The 14,928-nt window shown below is 38.0% G+C and overlaps 1 protein-coding gene across 2 annotated transcripts in view; it reads left to right on the top strand.

The window, feature by feature from the left end:
• The window catches only part of SAMD3 (sterile alpha motif domain containing 3), a 63,622-nt gene extending 52,563 nt beyond the window's left edge, over positions 1-11,059 (top strand). For both annotated transcript variants that reach the window (XM_043963648.1, XM_043963647.1), the window contains exons 7-10: positions 3,254-3,454; positions 8,918-9,089; positions 9,442-9,524; positions 10,570-11,059. In XM_043963648.1, coding sequence (XP_043819583.1) covers positions 3,254-3,454; positions 8,918-9,089; positions 9,442-9,524; positions 10,570-10,854 — 741 coding nt within the window. In that variant the 3' untranslated portion in view covers positions 10,855-11,059. The remainder of the gene's footprint in view (positions 1-3,253; positions 3,455-8,917; positions 9,090-9,441; positions 9,525-10,569) is intronic.
• Positions 11,060-14,928: the final 3,869 nt, after the last annotated feature.

Below are 14,928 nucleotides of genomic sequence, written 5' to 3'. Positions count from 1 at the left end.
GGGATCACTGGTAACATTGGAAAGAGCAGTGCCAGTTGAATAGTGAGTCACAAGCTAGACTGCAGACAGTTTGGAAGAGTGAGAGAAAAGGAAGTGATGCACTATTTAAGAATTGTGCTGCAAAAGGGAAGAAATGCAATGAATAGCTAACAGGAATGTTTGGATTGAATTAGGGTGAATGATGTGAAATAAGGAGGAGGGGGAAAAGAAGGAATCCTTGCTAAATGGCCCAGATTTTTTGGTGGAGGAAGCAAGATCCTCAGCTCAGATAATGGGAGGAGAGGTGCCATGAAAGGATTGAGAAGGGATGAAAAGGTTTGAAATAGCCACTGTGGTGAGTAGGATAGTGAATTCATTAGGGAAGTATAAAAGGATTGCCTTGCTGTGAGATATAAAAAGGGTTTAGGGAGATATAAAAAAGTTTGCAATGAGGGCCCTGTCTCAACTGATGTTGCCTAGCCCTAGTTCCTAGCTGAAATGGGCACCTGAATGCCATTCATCTCTTCCCTGTCCTAAGGTGCTTTGCTCCATGATCGACACTTTCTATTGAGTCTCTTGTGCCTGGAAGCAAACACACACCTACTTTTTATCATTTCCCTGACTCCCATCATCCATTCAAGTTACTAGACACTGGCCATACAGCTTACCGTGAAGCTGATACATACCAAAAAAAATAAATAAATAAATGGCAGGGGCAGCTAGGTGGCACAGTAGATAAAGCACCGGGCCTGGATTCAGGAGGACCTCAGTTCAAATATGGCTTCAGATACTTGATACTTATTAGCTGTGTGATCCTGGCACTTAACCCATATTGCCCTGCAAAAAAAAAAAAAAAAAAAAAAAAGAATGGCAGGGAAAGAAAGAAGGAAGGGAGGGAGGAGGGAGAGAGAAAGTGAGAGAAAGAAAGGTGAAGAAAGAGAGAAATAAAGAGGAAGAGAGAAATAGAGAGACAGAGAGGGACAGAGACAGAGACAGAGACAGAGAGAGAGAGAGAGAGAGAGAGAGAGAGAGAGAGAGAGAGAGAGAGAGAGAGAGAGAACACTAGAACCACTGGAGGGTGAGGAACAAAGCTGTTTGGGAATCAAAGACCTGTGTTCTCCTTACATTTGTATCTATAGTGCTTAGCACATTTCCCTCTGTGCACAATAAATCTTTGTTGAATGAGTTGTGTCAATGAATGAATGAATGAATTTCGCAGATAGTAGGGCAGGACAATCAAATTTTCTGGGGCTTTCTTGTGTACCCAGCAAAAGCTATATTGTCAGAACATCTGCCAATATTTTTTTTAATTCTTGCAATCAGAACATTCCATCACATTCAGATAGCCATTTTTAACCTCCTTCTCTGACCTTAACTGGAAGTCCCTGCTAATAACTTTGTTAGAAAGATTGATTTTTCTTCTTAGTGTTAATGCCAAACTTGGTATATGAAACCTTCATTTTATTACAACTCATTAGAGAAGATGGAATTTCCAATAAATTTTTAGTTTAATTGGTTGCTAAGTGGGATGCTATTCTGTCCTTTCCTACTCTCAAAATGATAATAGTAATAATACCTCTGGAGGATGGATTGAAATTATGAAATGATTAAAATCTAAGACAAATCAAAAGGAACCTTTATAGAAGACATCCACATGAACTCAGCCAACAACATCTCAGCAAAGAAATGTTGAACAAATTGCTAAATCTCATTGCTTTGTTTCTGGAAACGGGAGAATGATACATAATATGATGATGGCAATTCAGGTCACTGCCAAGAAAAGCTAAAAAGAATTATTCTTAGGATGCCATGATCTGGTGATCATTTTAAGTTGTGCAAGGAACCATTGAAGAATATGCAAGACATAACATTAAAGTCTATAAAAACTTAGCATCTATCATATAGTTAACAAGACATGATCTGGTGGCTAATATCATAAGATCACTATCTTTCATGGACTAACAAACAAAAACTCCCTATCTTATAAATAGCCCTCAAAATATTCTGGACAAATAAACCATTCTCAAAACCCAAATGCTTGCCCATAATAGACTGGATATGACATTGACTCATAAAAATTTAAGAACATAATTTTTTTTAGAGGGCAATTGGGGTTAAGTGAATTGCCCAGGGTCACACAGCTAGTAAGTGTTAAGTGTCTTAGGCCGGATTTGAACTCAGGTACTCCTGACTCCAGGGCCCATGCTCTATCCACTGTGCCATCTAGATGCCCCAAGAACATAATTTTTAATAAATGCTGCCATCCCAAATACTCATTAGCTCCCAGCTATTTGAAAAGTTTCCAAAGTACAGAAATCAGACTGAGGAGATGAAAATCATACGGGAATAAGATAAGTTGCATAACATCCCTCTTGTCCTGTCTATTTCTAGAGTTGTAGATAGGATGCTTGCAGTGAGCCTACAGGAGATGAGTTTACATCCTAATACTTTTATTCAATTATATAAAATCAGGCAACACACACACACACACATACACACACACACACACAGAGTAGTCCACAGAACAGAATACAAAGTGATAAGAACAGGATAATGACTGTTTCTATGTGAATCCTATCAAAAAGATGAAAAAAGTGAAATAATAATAATACATTTATGTGGAATATTTAGATTTGTTTCTCATGCTAGCTCTGAGTTAGGTTACATAAGTATCATTACCTGTGTTTTCCAGATGAGGAAAATGATGGTCAGGAGATTAACTGAGGCAAAATTCAAACCCAGATCTTACTGATTCCAACTCCAACATGATTCATCATGCTTAAATTCATCATTCTGAACACTAATTCTTATTGCATATTATGATATTATAAATCTAGAATGTATGCAATGTAGAGTTGAACCTAGGTGCTCTTGAGAATTATTTTGAGAGGGGAAAACCATTGTTATGTGTTACCTCCTCTTTATTTCTTTTTTTCTTCTCACTTTATTCTAATATATAAATGAAGAACAGAAAAATGATGGGCTTTGAGAATATCTGTTTTTACTGCTAGTGAAGTGGTTTGGGAAATGCAATAACTTTGTGCTTCTATGGTACAGATTAGCACAGTCATGGGGCCTAATTAGCCAGGTTGTTTGCAATCTTAATAGATTCTATTTATTAGCACCCTACCTTAAAAGCCAAAGTAAAACTGTTAATAGCAATGTTTAACTAATTATTGCATTATTAAGTGTATGCAGAAACAGATTGAAATGCTATTTTTTTAAAGTCTCAAACTGCCTTTGGAAACTCAGATGATCTGTAATTATTTTGCAGGAAGAAGATGTTTATTTAGATTCTGAGGTAGATGAACATATTAACTGGTTCCATCAAGAATATGTCAAAGATGAAAAGAACTGGGGAGAAATTGACAACAGGATGAGCCAGACTTTGGAAATTCGAAGAAAGTTGATTAACAACAAGACACCTCTGAAAGAAATTCTCAAAATGTTTCCTTTCTTGAAGTGTCCTTATCAGGTACATTTTCTCACTTATAATACTTTGTCATTATTCTCAATAATGTTGTCTCCCTTCCACTCCTCAACCTTTCCAGTAGCTACTGTGAAAAACATTGGCGTGATGTCTGGTTTACAAAACAAGTCACTCGTGGATTATTTCAGAGGTCATGCTTTATCATGGTCTGCAATAGGGTAGAGTCTTCTAAATCCACTGTTGATCATCTAAAGCCATGACAGGGAAGCTGTTGCCTATTGCCTGTTTAATTTCATGGCTTTTACCTATATCTTGTAATTTGGGAGGCCAACAGACACTTCATCTTAGAAACTCCAGAAGTAGAAGAGATCTCAGAATCCATCTACACCACCTCCCACATAAATCATGAATCATTTCAGTAACATCCCAAACAAATGGTCACCCAGCCTGCACTCTAGTGATGAGAGACTCACCATGCCCCAAGGCAGCTCTAATAGCTGCCCAAATCTTCCTATAAATTACCCTGTCATTCTTAGACTCCCCTTTGGTCCAAACAGAATAAGCCCAATTACTTCTCCTATATGCCAACCCTTCAAATACGTTTCTCTCCAGCCTGTTCTCATGAGTATTTGAATCTCTCTTCATCCAAGTTAGGTTCCTCTGGATATGCTCCAACTTTGTCAGGACTCCCTTCTAAAATGTACCCAGAACTTAACTACTACATGGTCTGATTAGGGCAAAGAAAGTGACACTCCATTCATTATGGACAATCTACTTTGGCTAGTATGAAGCCCAAGATAGAATGAACTCTTTTGACTTTTCCATCACACAATCCAGTCAAATTCCTTGATCTTCAGATGAACAAAGTTCTAATTTATGCTCCAATGCCTCATTCTCCTTAATTATAATTTGATGAGATGGTTCCCATCAAATTATACTATCCCCAAATATTTTTTTTAATTAGTGGTCTCAGAGTACCACAGGTTTATGAATGCCACAGATTTCTGTTACAGATCTCTATTATGGATAAACATAAATGAGAAATTCCAAGTGTACATCAAATATTCTTTCCAATAAATTTACTGATACATCCTTTAAACATGTTATTTTTACCTTCTTACTGTGATTTTAATAGTAGCAAATATTAAAAAGAAACAATTAGTGTTGAGATTATAATCTGGCAATAAATTTGACTGAAAAAATTCAGTAACTACCAGTAGGTGAAGCCTCCCAAATTTCCATTGGGTAGATGAACATTATTTTCTGAAAATATCTCAAGGCATGACTTATGTGGAAATGTTTTACATGACTTCACATATATAACCTATGTCAAATTGCTTGTCTTCTCAATGAAGGGGGGGAAAGGTAGGGAAAGAAATTGGAACTCCAAATTTGAAAAAAAGAATGTTAAAAATTGCTTTTACATGTATTTTGGGGAAAATAAAATAGTAAATTTTGGGGAAAATCTCTACCAAAAGTCTTTTTTTTTTTTTTTGGTGAGGCAATTGGGGTTAAGTGACTTGCCCAGGGTCACACAGCTAGTAAGTGTTAAGTGTCTGAGGCCGGATTTAAACTCAGGTCCTCCTGAATCCAGGGCCGGTGCTCTATCCACTGCACCACCTAGTTGCCCCCCAAGTCTTTTTTAATGTGAACTTTTGATTGTTGCTGTTTTCCTCTAGATCTCTGGTTTTTGTCAAAGCTTCAGAACCTTAAGTGGTTGATTAGTGAGAGATCAGGATAGTCTCTACATAGACTTCTCTGTTACATCTCTAAAGTAATATTACATAATTTTAACACAGAAAAGGGAAATATCTTAAAGGAGGAGGGCCCTAAAAGTTGTGCTTTATTCTCTGGAATTAATTTTCTTTTTTAGTAACAAACCAATAATCTTGCATATTATACTCCTCAGTCAGTTATGTTACTGAAGATATGGTCTACTATAGAATATTGACTAGAGAAGTCGACTTCCCTTATGTTTTCATCAATGATACATGAGTAGGCCTGTAGTTTAGTAATCTTTCTAGTCACTTTTTTCAGTATTAATAGCCATAATTTTTTCCCTATCCTCAAGTATTTCCCTGTCTCTCAGTTATCTTAAGAAGCAGCTTCTCCACTTTCACCATATGGGTTTCCTTTGGTCCAGATGCTCTTTTCATCTTTGTATTCATTTGGGCAGTTTCTATGTGCTCATTTAGCACCTTGGGGGTCTGAGATTTTAAATCATGACTGTCCTTGAATGAAGAAAATAGGCTGTTACAGAAATTCTTGCAGATATTTAATTTTTATTTGCTGTTGTCTGGCTTCTAGATCTGTCTTCATTTTTTTCATATCTAGACCAGAATCACACTGACTATAGGCTTACTTAGCTGAAGATTACTACCTTTTCCAACTGGCCTGTCGTGTCAAAAATCGAGGTTCCTGCTGGTCATGGAACTCACAAATCTATAGTCATGGTGGAATTGAAATTCCCCATTCCCCTCCCCTCCCCAAATAGCAATAAGACTCCCGTGGAAAGCTGGAAAACCAGGTGATCCTGTCTTTTTATTCTTTCCCTAAGAAGTCATGCAGGTCTATTATCTCCTAGCTCAGTCAACTAATATTTTAGGAAAACCAAGAGTGGTCCTCTCAGGACTAGGCTAATCATGTAGTCTCTGCCTGGCAAGTTCTTTGTTTTTGTTGCACTAAAAAGTACCATTCTTGGGGTAGGAGAACTAGCTCAGAATTTGACTCTAGGCTATGACTGGATGCAGCATATATCTTTTCTAAATAACATATTTAGTAGGATTGGGTAACTCTTTAACATCCTAAATGGTGTCTAAGATAGACAGCACTGGACACATGATTTCCCAGCATTAATTACTGAGAATAAGGAGGAGTGAGTATTCTGTGCATTGTTCCAATGAAACCCACTGGGACAAGTTCCATAGGACATTGATCTAGACTGATTTGGGTATCTAATGTTTTTGACTACAACTCATGCAATATGGGATGTGGGGTGCTTGCTATCTCTGGACCAGTGCTGAGATCACAAACATTTACAAATGGCCTGAGTCCTTTGTACGTCCCCAGCTACAATGAGACCTACAATATCGAGGAGGAATAAGAGAATAAGCATTTATTAAGTGCTGACTATGTGCCAGGCACTATGCTAAGTGCTTTACAAGTTTTATCTCATTTGATCCTCATAACATATGAGAAATGTGCTCTTATTATCCTCATTTTATAATTGAGAAAACTGAGGCAGACAGAGGTTAAATGACTTGCCCTAGGCCACAGAGCTAGTAAATGTTTGAACCCACATTTGAACTCCACCTGACTTTGGGTCCAGTACTATATTCCCTGAGCCACCTAGTTGTTAATAGGTAGAAACCTAACATTTTGATCTTGAGGGTGACAATTTATCCATCTAGAGATGGATAGGAGAAGTTACATTTGCAGGACTACTGGCTATGGTGACAGGCAGGTCTCTATGTGGAATTGCCAATTCTGGACTCACAAAGGATGGGTCAGATCTTGGAAATTAAACTAAGATCTCTTTTCTTTTTGGCTTGTATTTGGAGTTTACTCTGGGAAAGCCTTTGAATATAGTTCATATCTCGTTTTCCACATATGTGGGTTAAAGGAAACCCACATCCTGTACAAGTTTTCAAAATATCAAATGCAAATGTAAGGTACAAGACAGACTTTTTGTCTTCCCCAGAGAAAGTGTAGGAAATGCAAAGGACTCACCAGAGCCCATAAAGAATGCAGAAAACAATGGATTCATTGTCTTTGCTTTTTCTTGTGTCCATAACCCCTGGCACAAAGTGCTTAATAAATGCTTGCTTACTAAGAGTAGTCCATAACAAAAATTATTCTCCTTCCTGTCAAATAGGATGAACTCTCCTCAGCGGCACCCATCCCTCCCCCGCCCCTTTACACAAGGTCCTACATTCCACTATCTCACTCAGACAATCATGGTTTGGATTCCCCTTGAAAGGGAACTAAACTTGGGGCTGCTAAATGGTTAAAACCCCAACATTTCAATGACTCTTTCTTAAATCCCATGGAGATCTATACATACATATCCAATTTTTGGGTACTACCCAGAAGCTTTGAACTTCCCTTGAAAGAGAACACAACTGGGCTGGCTGCTAGGTAGGCAAACCATGTTGAACCAACACTATCCAAATAACTCACTATAGTAGAGGGCTTCAAATGCTTTACCTTGATATCATTCTCTTAATCCCTTGTCATTGCTTCTCTGAGCACAGACAACCCTATGTGCAATCTTCTTCTCTTGACCAGAGGTGGTCGGCTGACATTTCTTTTACCTTGAGAGAAAGCCCATTCCCAGAACTCTTGAACTCAGGGTAACTTGCAGTGTGAGGTTTGCAGATCCAATGAAATCCCCCTTCTCTGGCTAAAAGGTTAAATTCCAAGTTTGAATCAACTAAAAAGGATCAGGAACGACATTGTCCAAGAACATACCTCTTGGACTAAATGAATGAAGAGGTCTGTCCATGTTCCTCTCCAGGAAACCTTAATACTCATCCACTTCCCCTACTTGGGTTGCAGTCAGTCTCCAGGTGGCAGAAGTGGAAACAATATTTCCTAGGCTGCAATAGTTCCTGACCTCAATAGGTTCCTGACATATGGGCTGGGAGAATACTGGAAAGTCTGCCACAAACTTGGCTACAATTGAAGGTCAGATTCGATATGAACATGTTGCCAAATGAATATGGGAAGTTTGGTAGGTGCCCAACCAGGATGATATCATGTTTGAGTAGAGACAGTCCTTTCAGAAATTTATCCATTAAGACAATTTCATGTCATGTTCTGACTTAGGGTCTTGGAAGAGCTAGCATATTCCTTGGTCCCTTGCCCATCTGAAGCCAGTGAATCTCGGGTCTAAAAAGAGTTTAACTTAACCAGCCTGGCTCTTAGACAAAATAGAGTTTATCATCAGGTTCCCTGCTTGGTAAGATCTACCAGGGTTTGTGCCTTGCAGAGAAAGCCTTTGGAGAACTTTACATATTAAAATAAGGTTATACGGGGCAGCTAGGTGGCACAGTGCATAGAGCACTGGCCCTGGAGTCAGGAGTACCTGAGTCCAAATCCGGCCTCAGACACTTAACTAGCTGTGTGACTCTGGGCAAGTCACTTAACCCCAATTGCCCCACTTAAAAATATATATATATATATATATATATATATATATATATATATATATATATATAAGGTTATGCTATATCTGATTACTTACTGCTTCAGGGAGGGGGATGGTGAAGGAAGGAAAGAGGGATAGAATTTGGAACTCAGAACTTCAAATAAAGATGTTTATTACTATTCAAAAAAAGAAAAAGATGAGGTTATAGAGGATGCTTTTAGTGGAGGCTTAACACTACTAAGATTTCAAATCAGTAGCTGAAAATTAATAAGATCCTAAAAATCAGCCGACTTCTCAGTTCTGTATATTAGACTGGCTTTCCTTGCTATTAATATCACCTTGTCTTCCCCTTTTGTTAGCTGTTCAGAGAATTCCAGCTACTCACCAGAACCGACATTTATAAGAAAACACGCCAGATTTTGGAGACCTATTCAGAAAACATACTGACCTCTTTTTCAGTGGTGGAAAATCCAATCACTTCTATGTTGCATGAGAGAATGAAGCAGTTTACAGATGAAGACATCCTGAAATGTTAGTAAAAATATCCTGGGAGAGGACTAGTGGTAGAGCATGCTGTACCAATCAGGTACAATTTAACCAATCAGCTTAAATGGAGACACCTTGTTTATGATGCATTTCAGGGAAAGAATTTAGTAGATACCAATCAGGTTAAATAGAGACACCCCTATTTGTGATACACTTCAAAAAAGTAATTGAGTAGATGAAACTTTACCTAAGGAATTGTTGGTGCTTTGTCAAGACAATTTTTTAAAAAAAATTGAACATTTTAAAAAAGGGTAAAGGAAACTAAATCCCCAGAAGTTTGAATGCAGAATATCTGTTTTGTTTTCATTTGGGTTACAAACATGTTTGCTTTTGACAGATATGAAGATGACAGCCACATGTTTACTTCTACCAGATGTTTTTGGTGATGACCCCACCCTATTTGTTGTCATGAATGAGGAGGTATGCAAATGCATCAGCAGACATCAGTTATGTTAAAATATTGGCATATTTTGAGGGTAATGTTTACTGACTGTTTATTATCATTCTGAAGAAAGAAAACTTCATTTCGCTCCATTTTGCAAAATCGGTTTCTTAGGTGGAAATGGGATATACAGAATGAGAGGGGCTTAGATTTGGTTCTAAGCTGAAGCCTTGCTTAGGTCACTGTTCTAATGCAAAGCCTCTTCAATTTAGAGTTGTAAGGGACCTTAGAGACCATAGCATTCAACCCTCTTATTTTATAGATGAGGAACAGAGATATTAAGTGACCCACCCATGGTTATACAGCTAGTGTATGGGGTGGGATTTGAACCCAGGTTTTCCTAACTCAAAATGCAGTGCCATATTCACTACACAATATTGACTTTCCTAACATTATGCATGATCCTTCCAGACATTATTTGCCTATTAAAATACTCCTCCCTTTTCCAACTAAATATCTGTGTGAGGCTGATTTTCTTCATACACTTCTACCAAAACAACATATTGCAGCATATTTAATGCAGAAGCAAATAAGAGAATCCAGCTGTCTTCTAAGCCAGACATTAAAGACATATGGGGGAAAAAAACCATGTAAAACAATGCTACTCTTTTCACTATTTTTTTTGTTTGTAGAAAAGTTGTTTTTCATAAAAATGATACTTATGTTAACATATAGTGGGGGTTATTTTTTTATGAATTAATCAATATTTAAAATTTTACTAATTTTAATTCCTAAGACATCTAGAATAGAGATAGATATAACCCACATAAACTAAAGCTCTTCAGGGTCCTCAATAATTTTTAGCAGTGTAAAAGGGTCTAGAAACCAAAAAGCTGAGAATCATTGCTTTAAAGTGAGATGAGTAATTAAAACCACCTCTCATTCCAGGGGATTTATTTTGCCAAATGTAGTAATCCTGAACTTGTTTCCTATAATAATCCAGTTCAGATTGCAATGTGGTTTACCACTTTTACATGCTGATATGAAATAATCACTTTCTTTTCTTTTTTTTTTTTATTCCAGGTGCAAGTGTCGACACCAGTCTTAAAAGTTAAAAACCCTTTCAACATCAATGCTTGTGAATTTACTCTGTATCTTGAAAAAGAAAAACTAACACAAGTGGATGACTGTACTATGGCGCTGGCTGCTTTCATTGCTGCATTCCATGTGTTCGGTGTGCAGTACCCTAGAAGGTTGTATCACACACTGAACTTTTTAGACACACTGATCTTTGATATGAGCAGTCCACATTTTCCTTCTATGAGAGAAATGGGAAAAAATGAAGAACTTCACCATCCACTCATTTAATCACACCTAAAATACTGTCTTAGGAATGTCTGTGAAACTTTATTTTTAAAGGAGATCGATTTGTTGTTTAAGGGACAGATACTAGAGTATTGTTGACTGTATATTTATATTAGAGAAGTGTTTATGGTATCTGAGTTTTGTGCCTCATTGTTTCTTACACTTTAATAGATTAAAGTTACTTTTTATGACATTCCATACTTTAATGGTTCTGAGATCTTATTGATGTGGGTCCAGATGACAAGCCACCTGATGCCTTCTCATTCTGTGAATTTCTTGTCTGTACCTTTCCACAGGGTATCTTCCCAATATTCTGGACATCTTTTAGGCTTTCTTTTCAGTGTGTATCAGTGCAATACTTAGGCTGTTCGTCCACACTCCCTCCTGCTACACGACAAGCCCCCTCAGCATGACACAATGGAAAAGGAGCTGGGTTTGGAGGCAGAGGACCTGGGTCTGAGTGCTGTTTTTCTCCACTTACCGTGTGGCCTTGCACAGCACTTAACTTGTCTGGGTCTCCTTTTCCTAATCTCAAAGAAACATTTATTATATTCAGGCTGAATTTTATCCAAGTCTGCTGTTAAAAGCTAGAATTATAAAAGGAAACTCCTATGGAACTGTGATCTCACTGAGGTGGGTATTCTATCCAAAGATGCAGATAGCCACCCTCCACCCCTCACCCCATGTGCCTAGTTATGCTGTACCATTCTTGTCTATCCCTTCCTTTAGGTTCACTACAGAAGGTTCATGCAATGGTAATTCTCTAAGTTCTCTTGATATCATGAGGATACCAATAGAGCATGTAGATTACCTAAATGTTGTATCCCTCACCACTTGGCTATTGATAGGAGTAGGGACAGGATCTGTGATGTCATTGATATGACAAATGCCCATGGTCTCTAGCAATACTAATCAGCACCTCCTTTGTAACTCAGAGTCTTAGAGAGTTGCCTAGAGCTCTGATATACTAAATGTTCAGATTCATAAAGCCAATATGTGTAAGAGAGGGGACTTAAAGTTTTCCTAGTTCCAAGGCCAGCTCTCTCTTCTTTGGCCCAGTCTTCTCCACTAATGACATTTCTACCTTAAATATCTTTTTGTTTCAAGGTTTGCTCTTCTCTCTGTTCTTTCAATCGGCCTATGTGACAAAGAGAATTTATTTTGCTGTTCTAACCATGAAATTTGATTCCTGTTTTAATAGGAAATACATACGAGATCCTTGGCTGAGTTGCCATTGTTATCAAGATTATAACATTGTCTTGTATAAGCTATATGTCTACATTATACATGTCATATTCCCATTACTAGATTGTAAGCTCCCTGAGAGCAGGAACTGTGTTGTTTTATCTTAGTATCTCCATGTCTTGCACATATTGGGCGCTTAATAAATGTTGAACTGAGTTGTATTGAGTTGCCTTGTTGGCATGTTTGTTGCTCACACTGTTTACTTGGTTATGAATTGTTTCCTGGAAGTCTGACCACTCACCCCCACCTCCACCCCCCTCCTTGTGTGCTATTTTTCAGTTCTTGTGGGATAGATAGCTCCTGCTTTTCTGCCTGTTTCCTCACCCAGTATCCCCTTACATGACTGGACTTTTGATTTTGCTCTGCCTGATTGGTTTCATCCCACTCTCTTGTCCTGCTACACCTTACACTGTGTGACCCTTACCTCACAGACTTTCTCATTACTCTTCCAATCCCACTTCCACTTTGGCCACTGGCTTCTGATGATTTCCTAGGCCTGCCCTCTCAATCCCTGCCTGGACCTCATCCACCATTCCTATGCCTACAACCTGATGTCCATAGTCCTAATGCATTTGTTTGGAGTCATGATTCCCTTCCTTTCCTCTCCTCCATTTTGCTATTGTTTATAAGAAATTTTAAAATTATACTTTTTTGAGGGGTGTGTGTGGGAGGACTAATCTATTTTCACCATTTTCAAAGATGATATTTCACCAAGGAAAACCATTTCTGATGTTTCCTCTTCATTATAAAAATCGCATTTTTAGTTACTAGTTTATAAATAACAAGAAGTTGCAAAATTGGCTCAAAATCTGTTTTACACATTTGAATGTAAGTCATAAATGGTGTCACTTTCTGGATCATGGATGCCCTTTGGTAGTCTGGTAAAGCCTGTGGGCCCTTTCTTAGAATAATGTTCTTAAATGCATACAGTAAAATACAAAGGATTACAAAGGAGACCAATTATATTGATAGAGTTTTCAAAATATTAAAAACAAATTCATAGTTCCCTTACTCTATATTTAAGAACCCTTGGATTCAGTTTTTTTTTTTTTTTAAGTGAGGCAATTGGGGTTAAGTGACTTGCCCAGGGTCACACAGCTAGTAAGTGTTAAGTGTCTGAGGCCGGATTTGAACTCAGGTACTCCTGAATCCAGGGCCGGTGCTCCATCCACTGCGCCACCTAGCCGCCCCTGGATTCAGTTTTAACCATTAATTTAAAAAAATTCTTACGTTGAAAAGGTGAAGTAAGAGGTATGAAATTTTGAGGAAATATTGGCTATTCAGGACTTCTTTTACTGGAAAGTAGTGATGAATCTTGTGTCATTAGGATTACTTTTAAACTCCAGGGACCCCAAGTTCTCAAAAACTAAGCCAAGCAGAAGAGCACAAACCCAGTCAATGACAGACTATTCTAAGTTTGGAGGAGCTTATCATTAGGGTGACCAGTGATCAGTGGTCAACTATCACTAGGGGTAATAAATTATTCAGCCATGCCGAATCTCAAAAATCACCTACCAAGTCATAGGAAGGCTACAGAGCCTATATACGTGTTGGAAAAGCCCATAGTAACAAAAATCAAAGATCATTGTAAGATAAGTATAGAATTGTTTTGAGCAATTAAGATAATCATCAATTTTTGTTAAAAAGATCTTTGCTTAATAATTCATTTATGCAATATTTCAGTCACTAATTCTTGTTGAGAAGATAAATCTACTCCAAACTACTACAAACCACCCCTTAATTCAAGGGTTCTTAATAACTTTTCTTGTGTCAAAGCCCCATTTAGCAGGATGGTGAAGCCTACAGGTCCCTTCTCAGAAAGATGTTTTTAAATGCATAAAATAAAATGCATAGGATCATAAAGAAAACAAATATTTTTTTTCATCCAGGATCACTGACTCTCTGCACTCTGTTCATAGACCATAACCTTGAACTCTACCCTACCCCCACCCCCAGGTTTGGTTATTCCAAGACATAATATATAAACAATATGCAATATATTGTCATGATAAGCTACCCTTTGCTCCAGATTAATATGCTTTTTTATTGTTCCTTCATGACAATATCTTCTCTTACTCTTGTTTTACTCTCATCAGGACCCTGTTCTTTCGGATTTTATGTCACCAGATCTAGATAACTAGTAATCTGAGTATACAAATTCTTAACACGCTGTAAAAAACAAAACAAAATAAAACAACCTCGCTGACATGGGTGGGATGGAATGAATGTGTATTGCAAACTCTTTCCACTGACCCTATTTTATTTTTCCCATAAAAGCCATTCCTCTGTATCCTAATCGTCTTTCCCCAGTTTACCTTTTTAACCAGCACGAAACGTTCCAGAGCAGGGGATTCTTCATGTTTGAGGCCAGTGCTCTGTCTGGGAAGCCCTTCATTCTTTTGAGCTGGGGCCTAATATCCCTATCCAAAGAGATGAAGGTGGCAGCAGAGATATGAGAGAAGCTGCAGCATATAATATAACAACTGAAGGCCACAGCAAAGGTATGGAAATGCCAGTCTGCTTTTGTGGCTGAGTTTGACTCATCTAATTTCTCTCTGGTGCTTGGTGCTTCCTGGTAACGTTTCCTCTCTGAAAAACTGCATCAAAATGGATCCTGAAGGAGGTGAAGTGTCTCTGTTTCCTCTCCCCCTGCCTGCTTTCTTGAGACATCTCAAATCCTGTAGCACTGCTAAGGGGATGTATGGAATTAATCGCATGTGCCACCTTGATGAGTTAGAGGAGACAGAAAACACTGGTCAGAATAAATGAAAAACCTTGGAATAAGAAGACGTTCTGGAAATGTCTTTAAGCCCGAGAGAGAGGCCCCCAGGT

This window comes from Dromiciops gliroides, chromosome 4 (genome assembly GCF_019393635.1).
Source record: "Dromiciops gliroides isolate mDroGli1 chromosome 4, mDroGli1.pri, whole genome shotgun sequence".
NCBI lineage: Eukaryota > Metazoa > Chordata > Mammalia > Microbiotheria > Microbiotheriidae > Dromiciops > Dromiciops gliroides.
The sequence above is the reverse complement of the archived record's forward strand: the minus strand, read 5'-3'. Positions and strand labels throughout refer to the sequence as shown.